General features: G+C 37.3%; 1 protein-coding gene across 1 annotated transcript in view; it reads left to right on the top strand.

Moving 5' to 3' along the window:
- The window catches only part of EIF3H (eukaryotic translation initiation factor 3 subunit H), an 84,894-nt gene that overhangs the window by 17,334 nt on the left and 45,020 nt on the right, over positions 1-22,540 (top strand). Inside the window, exon 2 of the mRNA XM_061373426.1 lies at positions 2,575-2,731. Within this exon, the coding sequence (XP_061229410.1) occupies positions 2,575-2,731 (157 nt within the window). The remainder of the gene's footprint in view (positions 1-2,574; positions 2,732-22,540) is intronic.

Here is a 22,540-nt window from a genome sequence, read left to right as displayed (position 1 = left end):
AGAAATAGTTCTACTTCACACCTGAAGGTCTCCTTTTTAGTACTGAAACGCAAGCTCCAGTGCACATTTCCCTCGTAGTCATATGGTATTTTTTTGATGACAGGTTTTTCAATCCATGTTTAAGAGCCTTCTATACTTGTGTGTTATGTGCTAAATAAAACAAAGAACAAAATGTAAAACAAGAATGGTGTTTCCGTGGATGCATTTCTCAGACTTGTTAATTTATCTTTTTATAAATTATTTTGGTGGCTAATGCATTTTTCAGTGCAATCATAAACCTCAACTTCAGCAGCTTGCTAATGGGTGTGAAATAGAGAGTTCCTGACCTTCTCTGCTACCTTTCTCAGACTCTGTTAGGAAAAAAGCTTGCAGGTAGGCCCAAATAGGTGTCTGTACCTCCCTGAATAACAACTGTGGTGGTCTTCAGCTGGAGATTGAAAACTGCAGACTTGTGTAATAACTTCATTGTGCATTAGGGTATTTGGTTAGCATTTAGGAGTTTTGAACTTCTGGTTTTATCTCCCTGAAAAATCACTAATACTTTGTGACGGCCGATGCTCATTTTGTTTGCATCTGCTTTCTGTGAGCAGTTATCTTTAGAAATGCTGAAATAAAATTGATGCCCTGTCACAAATCTCCTAGAATGCAATTAAAGAGGCAAACAGGATTCACGGTAACAAGGACAGTCAGTGTGCATGGAAAACTCGAGCAGATGAGGAGAAAAATACAGAAGGTAAAGCTTACACAAATGTAAAGAGCTGAGAATAGTTATATAGTAGTCTGAGAGTATGCTGTGCTGTAATCTTTACAGTTAGTTATGGACTCCTTAACCATGTAAGACAGAGCCTATGGCAAATACATGATAAAAGTTACCTTTATACTAAATTCAGGTTGAATATTACTTATGTTCTGGCTATATGGTGGAAGACATCCCTCTTTTACATTCAGATGATCTCAAACTGGTGTTTGCTCTATAGTCTTCAGCACTGTTAAATTTTACTTCACTGTCTGATCTTAATTTCCTTACTATTTTCCCATGAAATGAGATTTATATCACCAAAGTGTATCTTTGTCTCTCTGCTCTGTAAATTTGTTTTAGTAAATTGGATAAAAAGGTACAGCTTCAAGAGTCTTGAGGAACAGATGTGAATGTGTATTGGGGTGAAATGGTGTTACCCATCTGAGATTGAGGAGCCTCAATGCAATTGTATTTAGGTGCAAGGGACAGCTTAAGTGAGTAATGCTGTGAATAAACAAGAAATCAAGTGGGTTTTAGCTGTGTTTGATACTTACATTCAGCTTTGTTGGAAAAGGTATTTCTTTCCCATTCTCTGACACTCGTCATCTTCCAGCAGGCGGAAGGTCTTGGTTTTCCCATTTTAGCCCAAGAAGACAATGTATTTGTAAAGAATTTATTTTCTAGTCACCTTTTCTTTCTTTTAACCTACATAGTGATGCTTTAATTCATTAATGGTGTTTTTAAAATTGTGACATAAAGTTCTGTGAAACAACCAATGGGAAAGCTAAGGACAAATATGTGTTCCTGATGTGTGAATATGAACTTAACGTTACTTTCCTGCCTCTCTCCCCTGCAGAATGTTTAATAAATGCGAGTGTTTGTACAAAATCTGTTCTCAGGGTGGTTGAGCTGTAACCTATTAGGCTAGTCTGTTTGCCAATAGGCGTTAAAGTAGTACTGCTTTAATGACAATATAGTCATCAGATGATTTCTGATGCTTGCTGGCTGGATTAAGTTTTAGTGAAATAAAACCTGCTTAAGCTGGACAAGGTGTAAGTTCTTTCAAGTCTGTGTTTGTGGTTAGTGTCTTAGCTTGTTCTGGTTCTTATTGTTAAGCATAAAATGTTATTTAAGTATAAAATATTTCTAGCAAATGACTGAGTATTTTTGAGGGGTTTTGTTCATACTATTCCAGTTTACAGTATTGCCTCATGAGAATTATTCATTGTAGAGTCCAGATTTAGGGAAGGAAGTTAGAATTACTTTATTAAAAATATGCTGAATAATTTGTGATTCTTTTACCATTATTCTGAAATATCCTATGACACAGTTTACAAAATATAAATTAAACTCTCACCTGAAGTAAAACTGCAATGAGATGTAATTTTCAAGGTTGATGCAATTGAAACTTGGTGTATTTCATACCTTTTAAAAACTTCCTACCAGTTTCAGCGTAGTTACTTTTAAGGTGTTTCTTAGTGTCTTTTTTCCCTTAGGAGGGAGCTTACTGCCCCTGCAAAATAGCTTTTAACAGTTACAGCAACAAGGTAAAGTAAAAAAGATCAATATCTCATTTTACAAGGATGTTTCAGCAGATTGGTTTAGAGCAGCATTTTTCACCGTTCATGTAGTTGTCTCTTTTTTAATTCTCCTGTAATATTAAAACAGCCACTTATTCTTCAACTTGCATTAAAATTGGTGGTGTTTAAGCCAGTAGCTGTCTTGGTTTGCAGCTCTAATTTATGCAGCAGTTAAATAAATTCAAAATTCCGGATACGTAGTTTGAGGACAAAAAAACCCATTGCATATTATGATTTTCTTGTTTTGTGTTCTAGGTTGTGTTAAAGATCATTAAACATTACCAAGAAGAAGGCCAGGGGAATGAAGTGGTCCAAGGAGTGCTGCTGGGTCTTGTGGTGGATGACAGACTTGAAATCACAAATTGCTTCCCTTTCCCTCAGCATACAGAAGATGATGCTGACTTTGATGAAGGTAATGGTTACAGTGTTGAAAAACTTTAAAAGAATATAAAACCCATATGTGCAAAAAATGATTTATTTTTTTCCACAGTGGCCAAGAACCTTGTATGTGATCAGAGAGTGTTTTTGTTTGACTTGAGGCACCAGTGGGTTGCTTGCAATGCCGTACTGAGCATCCAGTTGAAAGCTTGTCTGTATAAGGAAAGTTGTACAGATAAATACTGTATTATGTGGACACACTTATTTTGGATTAGGACTGTCCACACAGGAAGTTGTGTTAGTCTCCAGTCTGTAATTCATACAGACTTTAAAGCTTTTTATGAAAATGGCTTTGTATGTATGTGTCTGTATGCATACATACACCTATGTACATTGTCAGGTATATAGATTGCCTCCCTAAGGATTTGTGTTAAGTACTTATTGAAAGCCTGGAGAGAGCAGAGCTTTGTAAGTTTAATAGGCTCTGGATAACTTGAAATCTGTGTGATCTTTTCTCCAAGCAAGCTAGAAGTAGCATCAGTGGTTTCTGTCTTGGTGTTTCCTTGCTGATACTAGTGATGTTTTGTTAGTGCCATTAAGTCGGTATAATTGGCTTGACACAGAATGATATACAATTTATAAAGTAAACTTGAAAGGCTTTCAGTTCAAATCTTTGTAATGTAGATATATGTGTGTGTTAATGATGCTAGTAGAAATGCTTCTTTGTTAGGGCTTGAAGAGAGACAGTTTAACTTCAAGAGTAACTAAAGAGACAATATAGTTAAAATAGTGGTTGGAAGCTTGGTTCTAATTTTGATAATTCAGTTTGAGCAAGATTACTTAATCTTTAAGTATAAACTGCCTTTTCTTGCTTATAATGAGATTAGATATTCAGTTAATATCTTATTACAAAAGAATCTTCGGCTCTGCCTTTTGAAAGAGTATTTTAAGAATTCTTTGCAACTTGGTAAGGTTTCTGAGCTGTTTATTGCTTCTGTTGTGGGATTATACAACTTGATATATGGAAAAAAAAGAAAAGGCAAAACACAAGGGAATCTGAATTGTCTTACGTTAATATGGTGCTTGAGTCAGAGCTATATTTTATTAAAGCCTAAAATATGTCTTAAAAGATTCATTCTTTTCTGGAGCTCTTCAAAGGGTTGGAATAATGTAAATTTTTAATTATAGCCCATGCTTCAGTTCTTCCTGTAGAAAATGGCTGAATTATTTCCATGTAGCTGATAGGCAAGCAAGGAGTGAAATAAATTTTAGTTTCAGAGGTGGATTCATTTCACCGTATGGGGACTACCATGCTTAAGCTGTAAGTCTGTGATCTGGTATGCAAGGTTAAACTGTTCCTGCTTGGAAGAAACTTCATTCCAGGAAAGAGGCCTTTGTTACTGCTCTTAGTTTTTCTCTTTTTAGCAAGTAGGCAATAATCTTATTGTTAATAATGTGCAAAAAGCAATGCTTGTGGAGCTTCTTTCACCTGGATGCTGTGCTAGAGGCATGCATCAGTGTCACTGTGGTAGTTTCACTTCTGCTCTGGCTAGGGTTTGCTCTTCTTTCTGTGCCTTCATTTTCCTCAGTGTCTCCTGTGTGGTTCACAGAGGTGTTATTTCTGTGTTTTTCTCAGTGAAATACAGTTAAACAGACTGAACCATTCAGGAAATGCACCACACCTTCATTCTGCTTTCTCTTTACTTAGGGCCTGTTCAGCCCTTTGACCAATGTAGTAGAGGCTAGGGAAGATGAAAACCCAAATAAAATGGCTCTTGAGGTTGCCAGCTTGAGCATTAGATACTTTTTTAGGCTGTATATAGAGTTGTTTTCTGTCTTACCAATGTGAAAAACAATGTTTTATAAATGCTTCTTGTTTGTTTTCCCTGGTGCCATGTTTCGCTATGCAAGCATCCTGCCAGATTTTCAAAAGCTTCATTTTTTCTTCTAGATACAGGCATTCCAGTAGAGAAATCTGTTGTTACATGCCAGAACTTTCAAATTCAGATGTTAAAAACCAAACCAAGCAAAGCATCTCCCTGCCTACAAGACTTGTATGTTATATCAGTGTCATAGCTGGCTTTATATATTTGCACAAATTCAGATCCAGAGATGTGGAAGGAAAGTATAAGGGTATTGACACTTTAGTGCCTCTGTCACCCAGAATGATGCTTAATGTTGTTGTCATTGGTCAGAAGAACATTGTATTGGCATTTCTTCCTTAGTGTATTCCCCTTCTGCCTTGTCAAAATTCTGGAATATGAACGATCCTGTTGAGATGCCAAGTTTTTGGGCCTGCAGAAAGCATTTTGCAGCAGACTTTGGTCATACCTGATCTTATGTTAATACATAACTGTTGTATTGGCTAAGGGGCCACACTACCCCAGCTGCCCTTCTCCTGAGGGGAGGAACCGGCGAGTGACTGTGGTATGGTTGTCTGTTGGCAAACTCCTAATCTGCTACACTGAGAATTGAATGGATAGACCCCCAAGAAGCATTTCTTCCATATCATTTTGCAAGAACTCTAGGAACAGGTCACCCAAAAATATTTGTTTGCCTTGTGGTCTTGAGGTGATCATTGCTAAGAGAATTGAGCTTACATTCTGGAGACTGTTATTTGAGCAAGCAAACTGTTGGATAATTGGCAAGACGCATTTAAGCTAATGCTTTCCTTTTTCAAACTGAGCAAATCTAATATAAAACACATTTTTGAGAGTGCTGAGAAAATATCCTTAATTTGAACTTGAACTAGGTATGCATGACGTTTAAGAATCAGTTTGATAAACATGCATTTCTGACTTGTTAGCAACAACCATTTATTCTGATATGCTTAGATATGCTTCTGTTAGGGTGCCATTTTGTCTCTTGCTGCTAATGCCTGAGGTAATACTAAATTTTGACTACTTGCTGCAACAGAATTGCTTCAAAAATTAAATTTTTGATTAAAGACACCCCCCCCCCCAAGCATACCCAGACTTGTTTTTTTAAGGCAAGAACATTTTTTAGTGTACTTTGAATTGGACTATATCTAGAAACTGTGGAAAATACGAGGTTTTTTTTAGCTTCAAGTAATCTTCATTACAAATCTGGAAGGATTGTCTACCATTTATGTGAATCCACAGGTGTTTTTCATCTTGCAAAGTTTCTCCTGCAGTGTTGTCTTCCTATGATCCTTTTTACAAAGTGTCATTGTTTGGTAAGGTTTTGCTGTCAGGGAAGTCTTAAAACACTTCGGCCTGTTGCAGCACGAGATTTTTGGAGGGGGTGAGAGGGTTCAACCAGCTTTCTGAGTTAGAAAACTGTAGGTGAAGTTTGGTTGATGATGTGTGAGCTAATGAAGGAAAATCACAGAACAGGGGTATGTTATTGAGTCTTCAGCAAAAGGTGCTTCACAAATGATTTGGGGCTGCACTCTGAGTTTTTGTCAGGCATGTGTTTTTCAGATAACTGTGTTTCCCTATTACTAGTGCACTTAACTCTTCACAGGTATCGAATTTATTTCTCAAAACACAGGTATTTAATTTTAAGGACATACTTCGTTATCTACAGATACAGCCCCTATTCCCATGTGCCTCCCTCCCATCCTCCAGCTGATGGATTCAGCTCGTGTTTAGGGAAAGTTGGATTTCTGCTGTAAGGATTTTTGGCTTAGGCATTTCTGTGAAATGATGCAGTACCCCAGCTTGTGGTTCTGGCAGTAGTTTTCTGAGAATTGCTTTCACTTCAGGGTGCTCGTAAGCTTTTTCTGAGCATTGTTTTGCTTTCTTTCAGTTGAGGTTTACACAAAAGGTGTAATGCATGAGGTCTATTTTCTGTCTAAGAAATAAAATGTATTATTCTTGACTGTAAATTTTGTATCTAAGTGACAGGTGAAGTTCAATCCTTTGCACTTTGTTTCTATCTTCAGTGCTGTTTACTGAGTAGCTCTTCTCCCTACTTAATGGAAATTTATATTCCTTTCATGGAAAGCAACTGTTAAAAATGTAATATACATCTTGTAACTCATTATAGATCTTGTGAGACATTATTTTGATAAAGTATTTCAAAACAGATTTTATATCAAGCTGATATGTTTTAGAACCTTACGTAGAAAGCTGAGGTAATAAATTAAGTGCTGTGGTAATTATGCCAATAGAAACTTTGAGACGGCTGTGTAATTATACATCACAATAAGTTCTAGAAGGTTGTAACTTTTTCTTCTTTTATAACTATGCGGTTTTCATTAGATTCGCTCTGAAATGCTACGGATGAAAAGATGAGTCCACTTTCTACATACCTCCCCCAGCCCCCAACATGATTTTTACCTTCTTACCTGAGAAGGTTAATTTTTCAGTTTTCAGACTAGAAGTACCTAGATGATTAAAGACTCCAGTATCTGCATTTTTCTGTGCTGTAGGCTGTATTTAGTTGTTTCATCAGTCAGTAGCATCTAGATGTAAGATAGTGCAACATTTCCACAAAACCACCATTTTCTTTACCCTCAAATGAATGCAGTTATATATGGAGAAACATGTTACAGCTCTTACATAGTACTTTTACATGGGTTTCATTGGCCAGGGGTAGCAGCATCTACCTTACACTGCTGAGCCTTACCTCCAGTGTTGTCAGTACAGTGACTTGCGATGTATGACCCTTGCAGAAGCAGAAGGCTTAAGATAGCTAAAAGGAACATGCTTAGAAAAGTTAATTTAAGGTAGAGCAATGAACTGAACGTGTCCTTTTGATCTGCTGCTTGCTGCAGTGAGAACTCAGCAGGTGTTGGCTGTGTTGAAGCCTCTTCTGTTTTATTGGAGGCCTTGTTCTTGGATATGTTTCTTGAAGCTGGTGGTCTGCGCCAGTTTGGCGTTATAGGGACTTCAGGACCTAAGTCACATGAGTTCTTACCTTCCCAGCATACTGTGTCTCAGTGCAGAGGTGTGGTGGTGTTTGCAGGACTGTTTTGGCTTTTTAAAAAACATCTTCAGAAAACAGACTTCCATCTTGCGGACTCACATTTTTGCTTTAGTAGTTAATAGTGTAGCTCCACAAACAGCCTTGTGAGTACAACCAGAGAGGTAGTTTGAAACCCCTGTATGGTCAAACTGGGATCTCTGAGACACTGCGTAGGCTGATTTCTTTTGCTAGCATTGCTGTAGAAATCCTGATGTCATTAAATCACAGCCCCCTTATTTCTATTGATTCATGTCTTTTCTGTAAAGGCATCTATCAAGGCTAAATTTTGCCAGTTTTTCTTGGGCAAACAACTTTCAGTTACTCCCATTTTAAATCTGCTAGTATAACTCAAAGGTTTATCATTGTAGGCAGGTCTTTTATTTCTCTCATACTGTTTCAGGACAGAACTTGAGCATGCTGTAACTGTTCTGAACAGACATGCAGTTTCAGCTGGCAAATTCCTTGCTGTTTTCTTTTGTTTAGGTTTATTCTCTTTAGGTATCACAGTTGGCAAAAATGGAGGTGGTCATGTGTATTGCCTGCTACTTGAAAATTGAATGTTTATGAATTGCAGAAATCCAGTTATATGAAATCAAAGTTTTATTTCACTAAGGACAGGAACAGATGATCCAAAAGCACCTAAATCACAGCCTTGGTTCTGGCTCGAGTTACAGTCCGTTTATCAGTATTCTTCACCTGTATTTTTCCTCAGTTCCTGTAGTAACTTAGGAAAAAAGCCATACTACATGAATGTTGACTTATCAGTTGCAAAGTGCTGGCAAAAGCCCATCAGGTTTGTGTGTGCATTTATGTGTTTCACTTTGTGCTATATGTAAAAACGATTTTGAATATCAAGTTGGATTTTTTTTAATTTATTATTTTGTGTGAGGAATTAATGAAATAGTCTGTAGACTTGGTGAGGATTAATTTGTCTAAGGAATTCAGGTGGTTGTGGCAGAAGGTGGGTGGTCATTTGTTAGACACACAGAACTGTCTCATCTAGTCTTCCACGTTTTGGGTTTGGTTTTTTTAATGTGAGTAGCCAGAACTGATACTGGAAATTACTGATTGTCAGAGAGTTTGGTTATTATGTGTGCTTAATTGTCATGTTATAAGATGTATCATATAACCAAGGTTCTTTAATAAAGCTGCTAATCACACCTTTGTGCTTTACCTGTCACTAGTGTGAGTTCTTGATTTGTTTCCTAAAGGGAAGCTAATATTGACACTGTTTGCATAATTGTAATGGTTCAGTGGAGTAGCAGGCATGCAGCATGGTGATGTTTTGTTTTCATATTGTGCTGACTTATCTCTACTGGGTTTGTCTTTATTGGGCAAAGAAGAATAAATTCAGATAAAAGGCTAATTTTCAGGGCACAGTCTAAAGTGCCCTGTATGTACTGATACTTGGACACATCTGTGTCACAAACAGCAGTGTACTCCAAAGTATGCTTTTGTGATAAAAAGTTCTAGGAAAAAGTACTTTTAATTATCTTGAATATGACTGAGAAGGGTGAAGAGTACGTGTGTGCATCCTCATCTTCATTTTAAAGCTCTTAACTCAGCCTGTGGACTGGTAGCAGGCGGTCTGGAAATAGCCCCCGTTAGAGGGCACTCGTACCCAGCACACCAGCTCTGGCTGGCTGCTATTGAGCCAGGAGACCTGCGGCTTGCAGGCAGGAGAGGGATAAAAATCATTTTCATCTGATAAGGTTCATATAATCTTTTATACAAGTGAATTCCGAAAATATGTTACAAAGTGCATTGAATTAAATACACCTCTACTGACTCAGTAGTTTTTTGTTTCTTAAATCAGCCTAACTGTGCTGCGTGTTCTAAGGAACTATATAGCTAGCTAGAATTGGACTCAGACTTTTGTGTGTGTATGTACCTAAAAGCAGAACAGGAGCTTTCTTGTTTTGCAAGTTCTGTTCTTCGTGTCCCAATTCTACCACATGTAACTAAAGAAGAGGAGATAGCACTTGTGGTGGAACTTCTTGAGGTTATTTAAGAGGGGTTATACTACTGGACTGCGCAGACTTTCCAAAGATGTATATAAACTATTCCTTTTCTGACAGTATTGCACGAAATGCCTGAAATGCTGTGTTTATTGCATTTCTGGATTTTCAAGTTGATTTTTTTACTATAGAGGCAATGCTTTAAAATGGTAGGTAAATCCCGTCATTCAACATCTAATTTTGAATAAGAAAAAAAGAAATAATTTTGCTCTTTAAAGCACCAGCCATATTGATGTTTTATTTAAACTCAATTCCATTAAAATTTTGTTGCAAAAGAAGTTTGTGTTACTGGATTTTAAATGCAGAAATTTACTATGTGTTTTTTTTTATTTTTTTTTAAAGGAAAATATATTTTCATGGCATTTTTACTTGAGTAATTTTAAACATAAAAAGCTTATGGTTGCCTAGATTCTGATAAATCCAGGCATAGTTTGTTGACTATTTTATTTTTTTAATAATCCACAATTGCAATTGATATTATTGTTGTATCTTAATAACTGCCACGCTGAAGTTTACTGAAAATTATGCTTAAGAATAATTGTTCAGTAATTCTAAAAATGAAGTTAGACAAGCATCTATTTTCAATGTTAGGTAGTTTGCTGTATTTAACTGTCTTCTGTTGGCATTAGAATGAGCTGGAAGATTGTATCCAGATCAGTTTTGCATTTAACAATTTCACTATCTGCAAGTTTTGCTGTTGAAGCTGGGAGGTTTTTACTTCAGAGTTTGTGTTCTACCTTAGTTGTATTCTTTATTTATAATCATGATATATGATCATTTAGTTTGCTACATGAGTATTTCGTATAGCTTTGTAACACTTGCAGGAACTCATTAATTTTTATGTAATCAGCAATATGAAAGCCCAATTTATTTTACCTGCAATTTGGGTAAAATATTGCAAATGAGCTATTCTGAATTTGATTTTTTTTTTTTTTTGCTAATATAATGAGCTCAACTTTGACTGAAGATATAAAAGTGCACAGAAGAGGAAAACCAATTAAATAATAAAGTATGTTCAGATGTTTGATATTTGTTCTTTGATTTCATGCATCAGTCTGAATTTTATGCCTGTATTACAGTTTGTGATTTGAAAACCTTAAGCCTTATGCTTACTGTTTATTAGGGGAGAGAAAATGTTTAGGTTATGGACCCCAAGTACTCAAAAGTTTTAAAAATAATTGTTAATGAGTTACAAAAAATATGAAGGTTATTTGTTTTTTACAGATTCATTTAATGTTTAATGTGCTCCGTTTTGGGAATATGCAAGAACCCTGACATATGAAAATATTTTGTATTCCCCCACACTTTAAATCACACAGACGCAAATGACTGTGTGTTTTTATTTTATCATCAACTTGTGGAAATATTATGGTAAACTCTGTCTAATGTGCTAGTTCCTATTAAAAGCAGAGACTCCCAAGTAATTCTTTTAGCTGTTCTACTACAGATTAGTTTATGAGACGGTATTGCTGTGAGCATATGGCAAAGATGAAACCTGCTGGCTTCCTCCCTCCCCTCCCCACATGTAATGTATGTTTAACTAAGCATTTCAGTTTTACTGTACTGCAGTTCAGGAAAAAAAGTCTGGATGTAACCAGTTGTATATTAAGGAAACAGAGTTTTTTCAGGCAATTGATATCCTGGTAGATCCTGTATCCATCTTACCCAACTGAGATAGGTGTCGCCTTGGATGCCTAAAAGTAGTAGCTTTACGCTGCTTTGGAGGAAATAAACCTTAATCCAGAAAGAAGCTCAGACCACATAAAGATGGTTCTGTCAAGTCTGCTAAGTTTTTATCTGGTTATGGCTCTTCAGACAACATGCTACAAGAGCAGACATTTCCATTGGGCTGCCTGGGTCACTGTGCTTTTTGCATGCCTTGTTTTGACCTGTAGCATGTCCTTTCTTAAGAGACTGATTGCTTGTGGTTCCTCTGTTCCCCCAAAGCTTCAGCCAGTTATTTTGTCTCTACGCTTGTTTGTTCTTTTGGTAAGACTTCTCCCAGTGTGACTGGATCAAGAGGAAGTGAATGTTCTTTAAACACGTTGGTATTACCTCTTTTCATTCCCCCTCTTTTGCTTTTTGCTAATGCAAATATGTAGCCATTTCCTTCCCTGAAGAATGCTGCAATAAACTTGAGGGAGCTGTAGAAAAGCATGACAAAACGAGCAAGTCCTACGTGCTGGTATTTTTTTCTGAGAGCCAAAATGAAGGAAATGCCTATAGTCCTATTGAACAAGTCAAATCCATACATCTGGGTGAAAAATTATATAAACTGGTTGAAATAAGTAATAGTAGTAAATGTAGAAAAATATTTTAGGTTCTTGTTTCTTGCTCCACAATGTTATGTTCTCAACTGCATAATCTGGAAAAATTATGGACCAGTTTTCTCTTCTGGAAGAAAATGCTACATACTAGAGGTATAGAACACAATAAACCCAAGCAGCTTTTGTGTTTATAGCATTTATTTTCTTGATTGAAAGACAGACATGTTATTGGCCCAAGGTTCAGTATTGAATATTGAATTGAATACTTAAGAAACAGACTTGAAATCCATTTTGCTAACAGGAAACTGCAGCACTGCAGTAGAAGGGATAAGAAATTGATTCTCAAAGATTACTAAGCAGAAGGGATTTTGTAGGGAAATACTAGTCTTTGGTAGAAAAGAGAAAAATCCTTAGTGAATTTTATGTCTGTATTTTAGCATTACTTATGATGAATATGTGTTGTTAACTCCAGTGTTGTGGTCAAAAATATATGGAGAAACTGTGAAAGCTCAAGCTGAGCAGATCATGTATTTTGCTGTAGTCTGATAAGAAAGTGTATTGAATCTTAACAGAGGCAAAATGTAAGGAAATAACTTCTTTAAAGCTCTATTGGAGATGAGCAGGGTGTATGCATAGCTGCACATATCATAGTGCATAGTAGCTTAAATTTATGAAACTCCTTATTGACTGTACCTGCAAATGTATTTATTGCAGATAAGGTTGTTCTCACCCATCTAACTTAAAGACATTTACTATATTTTGGTTTGTGGTGTGTTGGTTGAAAAGTTGCTGTAGTTTGCAGCACTTGTCTTTTGTTTCACTGTTTGCTGAATACACAGTTATTGGATTACATGCTTCAGTTCAGTGTAAATTCATGCAGTAGGAAAATACACATTAAAATAGATTATTTACTTTTCAGTAAAATACTTGTATGTTTTTGTAGGTTTAGTGTGATAAATCCTTGATGCACATATTTATAGCCAACATGAACATACAGCATCGTGGAGTCAGTAATAGAAGTGGGAAGATTTAAAACTTGTTTAGAAAACAAGATAGGCATGTTCTGTGTGTGATATATTTAGGTCAGAAGGGACATCTGCTAAGGATAATTTTTTAACACTTGCTAACAATCCTAATATAACATGGTCTATTCATAAGTCATATTGTTCCTGAATTGGCTAGTGTGGATTTTAGTGATTCCCGATGTGCATTCAGACTCTCTTAATTGCTCGTTTCTTGCTGTTCTATCTTATTGTTTTGTAGGACAATGCATAAGCGGGCACAGAGTAATCAAAATGGTTTCCCTGGCCATATTAGGCACCTAACAGGGATATATTTGCTCTGCAATGCGTGCATGTTTTTGCAAGTGGAAGTCTCATAGAAACAAAATAAATCTTAACAGGGAACCAATTCAACAAGGCTTGAACATGCTATTCAGTATGTGTCTGTGAATATATATATTAAAAATATATATTTATACTTACATGTGTGTGTGTATATATATGTAAAAGCCTAATCTGTGTGATATATCTTGGGGCTTTTATAGTGTGTATTTATGCAGCAGAGAAATTTAGAGGGGTAAGTTAGGGAGGCACTACAGGCACTGAACATCACAATTTCAGAATTCTTGATAAACTGTTGAATTGTGCCAGTTTTGTGCCTTTGGTTGCAAAAGGAAAGCTGGTTCAGAGATATTTGCAGTGTAACTGAGATCTAATCTTTCACATTCACATGAAGTCAGAATTTCATTTAGCTGTAAGGCATTTGACTCCTGGAGAGGTGCATGTAATGTTCCTTGAACTAGCATATTCATGGCAGATAGCAAGAACGATCGGCACTGCTAGACTTTGTTGTTTGAGGGGAGAGGTGTTATGGTGGGTGTTAGATTTTGGTATTAGTGAAACAGGAAAACTGACCAGCTGAAGTCTGGCAAAATTACTGAAAAGGGTATTCGCAATTTGACTTCCACGTTTAAATGGAAATAGTTTTGTTCCCCCTACCCATGTTGTCTTTTTTCTTTTTTTCTTTTTTAATTTTTAACAGGTTGTATTGCTCCATACTGCATTCTTATCTACTGGTAGTTTAATAGCTGGTTAATGCTTTAGGATAATTGTTCTAATCATTAAGTGGTTTAGTGCAGTTATGCAACTGATTTGTTCGTAATAGTGGAAGAAAAAACCAAAGTAGAAATAGCAGATTTTATAGCAGGTTGGGAGAAGCTTACTTTAAGGCTTACTCCAGGTGCTGAATCTTGTTTAAACCTAAGTCTTATCCTTCTGATCAATTATGGGAGGAAAGAAAAGGACTGTATTTGCTAGATTTGTTACTCTTATGTTCACTCAGTTGTCTTAGCCAAGCACAACAGATGATCTTTAACGTCCCATGTAGCTGCAAAACATGAATACAGGAATTTATTTTCCCCAGTTCTTTAAGTGATTTTAGTTCTCCTCCAACAACGCGTATTTAGGAAAAATGGCTTGGACTATTAAAGCATTACTAATGATTGGGAATAAATCAGCTTGTGGCTGTTAAGTCAGTTGTTGAGTACAGTTGAAAGACCATAGTCTACACAAATGTTGATTTTATTCAGAGTTTAAATGCATAGATGTATGGCTTAATTGAAGTATTTCATTGGACTTGATCATTGTTCTCCACATTAAATAGTTGAAAACTTGATTCATCTATGCACTGTTGATTAAAGCAGTTTGGCAAAAGCTTTATGTAAAGTGCTTTACTTAAAGTATGCTTTTGGAAATGTACAGTTTGAGCATAGAGCTGCTGATTTTCTGTGGCTGCAGCCTGAGAGGAAGGAATGAGGGAAGATCATTTCAAAAGGGAATTGAAGACGCTGTTGTAAGGATGCAGTTTGGACACTGGGTGCCACTCCTGGTACACAGTGAGGCTCGAAAGCCGTTCTCACGCAGTGGAACAACAAGCACTCTTAAAAATGAAGGTCTTTGTTACTTGGGAAATTCTGAAGGTCTTCGTCCCCTGAGCCGACTGGTTCTTCTACTTGAAAAATTATATTCTTGGCTCTTAAAAGGAATAACTAATGCTACAAGGGTAGGATTTTTTAAAATTCTATTATTGTATGAGGATAATTTTCTAGACTTGATGTGTTGCTCTCTGGTTATGTAGCTCCCATCACATACATAAAGAACAGATTCGCAGTGCCAGTTGCTCAGGAACTGGATCAGACACTGCAGTTCTCAGGAATAGGAAGAATAATTGCAAAGCAAAACAGGAATGAAGTGTCTCCCTGGAAGTACTTCTTTTTGTTTTTGTAGCTTGTTCGGATAGTCCAGTGTTAAAATCATTGGGTGGTGTGTTAACTAATGGAAGACTAGAGGAAAGGACTGTTGAGGATTGGTTTGGGATTAATCAAGTTATCGAAACTGGAATTGAAAACATAGCGATAATTTCCAGTGGGCACCAAGTGCTGAAGATAAGAGGAATACTGAGGTGATGGAGTGAGGAGTGGGCTTAAGAAAGGCTTAGATGTAAACTGGAAGAAGGTTAGTGTTCCCATCCTGAAAGCTGTGTAGGCCTCAGACTAGGGAGCACAATCTGATTTACACATTACTTTGCGCGTGTGCAGAGGCGTCAGCTGGCTCTGGTTGTCCTAAACATTGTACAAACACATACTTGCTCAAAGACTTTAGACACAGCGCAGGAGTTTGGGTGTCCAGGTCTTAATGGCTTTCAATGGAATATTGGCATCTCTACTTGCCTAATTTTGAAACTGAAATTACAGTTACAACTGAAAGGCAAATGGGAGTTTGGAAGGCTAAATGTCACAGCATTTTAAAAATCTAAAACGGATTTCCATGCAAAGATTTTATCCACTCGTTTGTTTGAAAAGGAATTGAAATAGTGAATATTGAATAGGTCAGAAATGAAAATGCACTTGGAGGGGAGGGAAAGCAAGACACTGCTTGAAATAATGGATGGCAGGGTGAGGGATGAGGGAGTTCCTTGTAAAATTTGACTTTGATGCAGTGGTGTAGAGTTAAAAGCAAATGTCCCTCTGTCCTCAAATGTAGGAATTCAAGCTCTTGTTTTTACTTTTAAAAATGACATTTGCAAACGGGTTCCTGTTATTCACAGTGCTCCGTTCTGTGATGCTTGACTGAATCTTCCAAGCCATTTTTCTTGTAATGATGTTTCGAGCAAAAACTTAACTGATGTATTTGGATGCACAAAGCACAAAGTTAAAATGAAGAATAAATGTCAAATAATCTTTTTTTTTTTTGTCTGCTTACTGTCAGAGCTTATACTCCTTTTAAATCTAAAGACTTGCAAAAGTAGTTAAAAATACTAACTGTGGTTTTAATTGAAACTTGCAGCTTAAGTGTCTTAAAGTTGCCATTAATTTTTTTTACTTTCCAGGACAAACACATTGGCCCACAGAAAACTATGGCAAACATGAGTCATTTGGTATCTCTTTTGTAATTAACTAAGCTTTGTGTAGACAGTGAATAATACAAAGCCACACTGGTTTGTGTGGTTTTGCCAACTGTGGCAAAAAGCCTGACTCCTCAAATAAGTATTTTTTAAACTTTTTTTTTCCTTTTTGAAATTAGACCTTCTTATCGGAAAGCACCAGATACATAAGCAGAGCCAGAAATGAAAGAACTGGCAACAAACCTTTTGTTGCCACCTGGAAATCTATTAAATGGATCACTTGAAATAATAAATGTGGCATGTGATAAGCTGGAGCCACCTGGGTTTTATTAGGCTACTTGATGCTTTGATCACAACTTTATTTCAAGAGATACCCGTTTATAGTGTCAGTGCATCACTGTGATTTAGATTTTAATCTGACACAGTACGAAGGGATTGCAAAAACCAAGACAGAACTCAAATCAGAAATTAGTATGGGAGAGATGCTAGTTCAGTGTGTCGGAGTTGGAACAAAAGCACCTGTTAAACAAGACCTGTAATCTGAAAGAGCAGTAGATGGTTTTCAGCAGATGTGTGACACATCTGCATCACACCATGGAGAGCAATGGCAACAACTTGGGGGTGCTGGGAACAGGCAGAAGAGCTCACAGGGAGCAGTGTGCTGCTGTCTCGGGTGGAGGGATCAGGGCAGACATCATTAAGGATGTGTGTATGTTGACATGCTGCAGCCATGTCCCTTGGGAGCCTGTGTCAAGACTGTAGGTCATGTGCACAGCTCTGCATTGCCCCATGAAACACCTGAGTTTGGTCCAGTTTCGTGCTCCCAGTGTTGCTCTCTGTATGATGCAGATGCACTCCTTATGGTTTTCCTTTGCTTTCCCTTCATGCATTTAAGTGGCACTTTAACATGAAAGAAGGAACGCTTAGGTCAGTCCTGTGATTCTGCTCATTCTTGTTGATAAGTTAATAAAATCTAATCCATCTTAACTTGAATATACTTTGTTCTTAATAAAACGGTGTGGTTTTGCAGACATGAAATAAAATTATCACTATATACAAAATGTCTAGGTTGTAACCTCCCGAGACTTTGCTGATAGGCAGAGTTAAGAGAGCTGCTTGTTTCATGGCATCTGTGCGTTTGGTTTGGTCATGGATAATTCAGCGTATCATTTATCCTCTAACAATGCTACTTCTCTTGCCTACTTACCTGCTACTGAAAATTCACCCATCCCATCCTTCCCCCCCCAGTATATAACAGCGTAGTGTTTAATAATAAGGATGGTCATAGTTCTTAATTGGGTTGTCTTTGGTTTTAGTCATGTTTGGGGTTTTTTAGAGTCATTGGGGTGAAGGGACATTTGATTAAATCTCCATTAAGAGAAAAGGTTTCTGTAAAAAAAGAAGAAAGTATTTTTTTCCTGTGTCCCATCTGGCTGCAAGAAACAGCAGTTTATCAGGGTGAGTCCTGAGGAAAAACACTGCGAGTGAGGGTGGTGGTACGCTATGGCAGGTTGAGGGGAAGTCTGAGGAGGGCTCGAAGGACACATTAACCAAATGCTTTCCGCAAACAGCATATAATAGGAGGAAATGGCTATCAAATGACTTTCAGCTCTGTCCCTATGATTTTGATATCCAATTTATCCTGAATTTGAAAGAAACTTCTAAATTACTGAAATGTATGCATTTCAACATCTGTAATTTGATCAACTTGGTTGGTAATATTTTCCATATCCCTCCCTATACGTGGAAGTCATCATTTGTGCATAGGTTGATGTGAAGGTGGTTTGATTTCACTGAGAGTATTTAGGGCTATGAAATGGAAAACCGGAGTTTGCATGAAAACATCTCAAATCCTGTAGTTCGGGTATCTCAGAATAGAAGAAATAATGGTTTACTTTTATTATTTAGCAATTTACTCAGTTGTATGTGTTGCAGTTTTTTCTCTTTAGGCACAGAGGAAGGTAGTTGATATGAACACATTATACACAGTATAATGTCCAAATGTCTTTGACATTGTAAAATGAAACAGGTCATCTGGGGAGGATTATTGGGGTGGAAGTGAGGGAAATAGGGCAAATCTTCCCCACTTTTAAACGTCTGATTATTATTTTTTCCAGATTACATATGAAACTTAAAGCTTCCTTATAAGTTATGGTTTATGTGCACCATTATTCCATAGGGATCTGTAGCCGAGCCTTTGCTTGTACAGGTGTGAACTGGAAAGTGCCGTAGAAATGGGGATAGATCTGGGACTGCTTGAGGTTATCTGGTCGTAGCCCAGATATTTAAGAGACTTCCACATACATTTTACAGTGAGTCTGTTTCTGTCAGGATCAGTTCTCAAACATGGTACTGAGCTTGATGGTAAAAAAGGTATTGGCCAAAAAAAGCAAACGGTAGCGGTCATTTTTATATTCAAGTGTCAAAGTATATCATTAATGTACACTCCCAGTCCCATTAACTCTTTTTTAAAGTTTGCTAAAATAGTGCCGCAACTTCCACTATACTCTGATTCTCTCTGCCAAATGTGTGTGTTTAAGTACGGAAGCTAATTGATCAAATGATTTGCTTATTGTAAAGCTGGGTAAAAATAGTGGTAGTTACTTTTAACTTTAACTTTGTATAAGCTGTTGTAGACCGCTAAATTCTGGGCCTTCAACTCGGGTGGACTTTCTTGTTTTCATTTCCTAGTCAGGTCTTGGCAGATCTTTGGCTTGGGTAAAGGCCCATCCCCATTTTCTTGAAAATTACAGGAAAGTGTTACGGGAATGTGATTCTGTGATTCTGTGAATAAAGTAATACAGGTTCCCCTCTCATGAAAGATCACTATCATATCTTGATAGAAAAAAGAGCACCATTCTGGGTTTATCAAGAAACGGCTAAAAGCGTTATGAGAATTGTATATGTGGCTAAATAACTGAAGTTTTCACTAAATTTATTTATTAATACTAAATGAGTTTTGTCTATGAATCCATTCAAACTCCTGCAAGTTAATGAAACCCCCCATTTTGTTATGTAGGAATAGAGTTAATATGTCATGACATGAACAACATAATTGATCAGGTGTTTTTAAACACTTCAGCAGCCTTGTAATTTAAAAAGTATTAAATATTTAGAAGTGCCGTTGGTATTTTTCTTCCCAGGATACTTTACTTCTCCAGTCAGGACCTCAGTAAACGGATATGTGTGCTTTTTGTCTCCATATAGCAGAAAGGTGTATAGTGCACTGCACATCTATAAAACACTATTGCTGTTGGCGCTGTGAAAAGGGAAAAATACTCAAAAGAGACTTGGAAGAAAAGAATGGAAAGGGACCTCAGTTTCAGGCCTGGGGAACTGCAAAGCACTTCTGAGCTGCTGGAAGGAAAAAAAAGGCTTTGTTTATACTAGTAAATCATAACTAGAAGCTATAGTGAATGCAGAACTAAAGTGTATTTAGCCAGTGTTGTATAACTTTGATCATCATTAGGGTTTGTTTTGCATTTCCTTTGCAGTGTCCCACCAGGCTGTCTTTGAATCGGCTTTGTTGTCATCATGTCATCCACACGTGCAGACTCCAAAACTGCTATTCTTCCGTCCTATCTGGAACCTTGCAAATGCTATATTTTCTTTAACTTTCTGAGGTGTTTTGCTTTTTCTTCCATCTTTTTGTATGGACTATTGCTTTATGGTAAATTAATTTTTACTGTCACTTCTTTTCTCTAAAGTCTTTCCCCTCTCCCACCAGATTACAGCATTAGGGTAACAGTTGATTTACGGCTGTTTTCATCTCTCTCCTTGATCTTTCTCTTTCCTTCCCCCAGCTTGTCCTGTTAACATAGAGCAGATCTGCCCTTGCTCCCTCCGCTGCTCTTTTTCTCCTGTACTTCCTGCTTTGAAACCTTTTCTCTACTTGATCTTCTGACCTGCAGACCAGACTGATAAAAGCACTATCTCTTTGCTGCACTGTTCTTTTTTACTGCCTTTGCTGGAGCCACATCACTGGTGAATGGTGCCTGTGATTTTTTTTCCAGTGTTCATGTTACTGCCTGCTCCAAACTTAAGATTGTTTTACTAGTTTAGAAGGAAGTCTTCATTTAATATATTATTTAAATAGCATTATGATGAGTCAAGCGTAAACATTTTGGCTGGTTATAGAACCAATGCACATTTTGAAAAGTGTGGAATTAAAAGTTAAATTTACAAAGATGGCCAGTCTTCCTTTTGCTCCCTGTATGCTACTGCTCTTTATGCAAGTTAGATGGTATGTGGCAACATGTGTTACATGCAGCTGACAGGAGTTCTACGGATCTTGTAATACTGCAGCCAAAACCTCTCCCTCTGTATGCCGCTCGCAGGCTGTGTATTTGGGCAGTCTACCTGAGGCTGCAGATGTCTTGAACCAAATTCCCTGTTTTATGCAGGAAAGTGTAGGTAGCTGAACCACAAAAGTGTACTGTGTGTAAGATGTCTGCTCTAGGGAGCTTAGCCAACATATGTAGCGGGGAGTTTTGATGGTTGTAAAGCTGCCAACACTAGGTGGAAGGTGGGATAAGAGAATGATTTGTACCTAGAGTGTGAGATTAATACCCTGCACTTGCATAGCACCTTTCATTTGAGGATCTTGGCACACTTTATGATCAGTTAATTGCCTCATAACCTCTCTGTGAGGTAAACTATCACTAGTTTACAGTTAAAGAAACTGATGCATAGAAGAATTTCAGTGAAGTCTTTGGGATGCCTGGGTAGCTGTGGAAGAAACATGTGAAGTTTCTCGTGCTAATTTTGGGATGTCTAACATCACAGCAGTTAATTTCCCTAAACAAAAGTCAATAAGCGATTCTCGCTTTTTCTTGCTTCTCCAGCTCTTCAGTTGTGTGGATTCCTTTCCTGTGTTTTTCCCCTGTGGTCCTTTGAACTGTAGTCTTACAGGTGGTAGCTGTAGGGAACTGTTGGAAAGGGAAATGAAGTGCTCTTTTACTTGTGAGTTATAAGCACTGCAACATGTCCGTCTTTGTTAGATGCTGAAGTGCAGTTTTACCATGAAAAGTCTTGACTTTCTTCCCATTCTCCTCAACATAGAGCTGTCTTCAGTCTCCTCCCTGTGGTCCCCATTGCTCTTGTCCTTTAGAGAAATCATAAACTGTTAATCCTGTAGCGCCTGAGGTACCATGCTCCTTTGATAAATTCCTGGTGGCATTCTAGCCATGCTGCGTGAGCCAGACGCTACTAACTAGCAGTGCTCATGTTAAGGCATGGCTTTGTCTCTGTTAGAACATAGGGGCATTAAATAAAATTACATTTCTTTTTTAGTGTATGAATGTACCTCTCTGCCCCAAAGAAAACTTTCATAGTTTATTCCTAATTGGCCTTTTTCATGTGAGGAATAAAATAATCAGAGATATCTTTTTAATTGTTTTAACTATGTATAAAATTCTTGCTTGTCTATACTGGTTATAATATGTGCTGGGAGAGGATACCTTGGGTATTCGGTTGAAGAGGTGTTAGAATATGAAAATTTATCTTTCAGGAAGACACTGCTACATCAGGCTGCATCTTTTATGGTAGGATGTATGTAAAGTTAGCTCTAGAAAGGCGACCGAGAGTAGTAAATAATTTTAAAGATTGAAAAGTACTTCAAGATTTCTTGGATCTGTGACAATTTTTATTCTGATTTGAAGCACACAAGGATAAAAATGGACACTTCATATACACCCTGCCCCCCACCGCCCACCAGTTAATGAAACTCGATTTCCTTATTACATGTACTGGCTCGTGTTAGTAGTGACTTCCTTCTGGTTTTAAGACACTGGACAGTGAGAGGTGGTGAAGGAAAGCTGGTATTAGCCATGTGCTCAATAACCAAAACACATTTTTTGACCTTGGCTTTGGAGAAGAAAAAGAAAAAAGTAAACAGGATTTTCCTTTAAGATACTGCAGACTTGACAAGACTGATAATTGGTTTTAATCTTTCATTTCAGCTGTTGTTGCCTCATGAGATAAAGTATTTTTTCTTCTCATTCTTGAAAGGCAGTAATGCATCTTGTGCTGCAAGGCAGAATCATAAGGTCAAGTCATCAAGATAGATGAAAATTGGTATTTACATAGGTTTTATCCAAAACCTACTGTTTAATTGTTCAGCTTTTCTGATCTGCATCTCATTTAGCAAAGCTGTGCAGTACTTTTTCCTTAAAATAGGAACAGCTAGAGCTGAACATCATTTGACTAGTTTCTTAGCCATCT

This window comes from Neopsephotus bourkii, unplaced genomic scaffold, assembly GCF_033783945.1.
Source record: "Neopsephotus bourkii isolate Nb327-2 ecotype Australia unplaced genomic scaffold, CSIRO-AGI_Nbou_v1 NB_1630, whole genome shotgun sequence".
Taxonomy (NCBI): Eukaryota; Metazoa; Chordata; class Aves; order Psittaciformes; family Psittacidae; genus Neopsephotus; species Neopsephotus bourkii.
The sequence above is the reverse complement of the archived record's forward strand: the minus strand, read 5'-3'. Positions and strand labels throughout refer to the sequence as shown.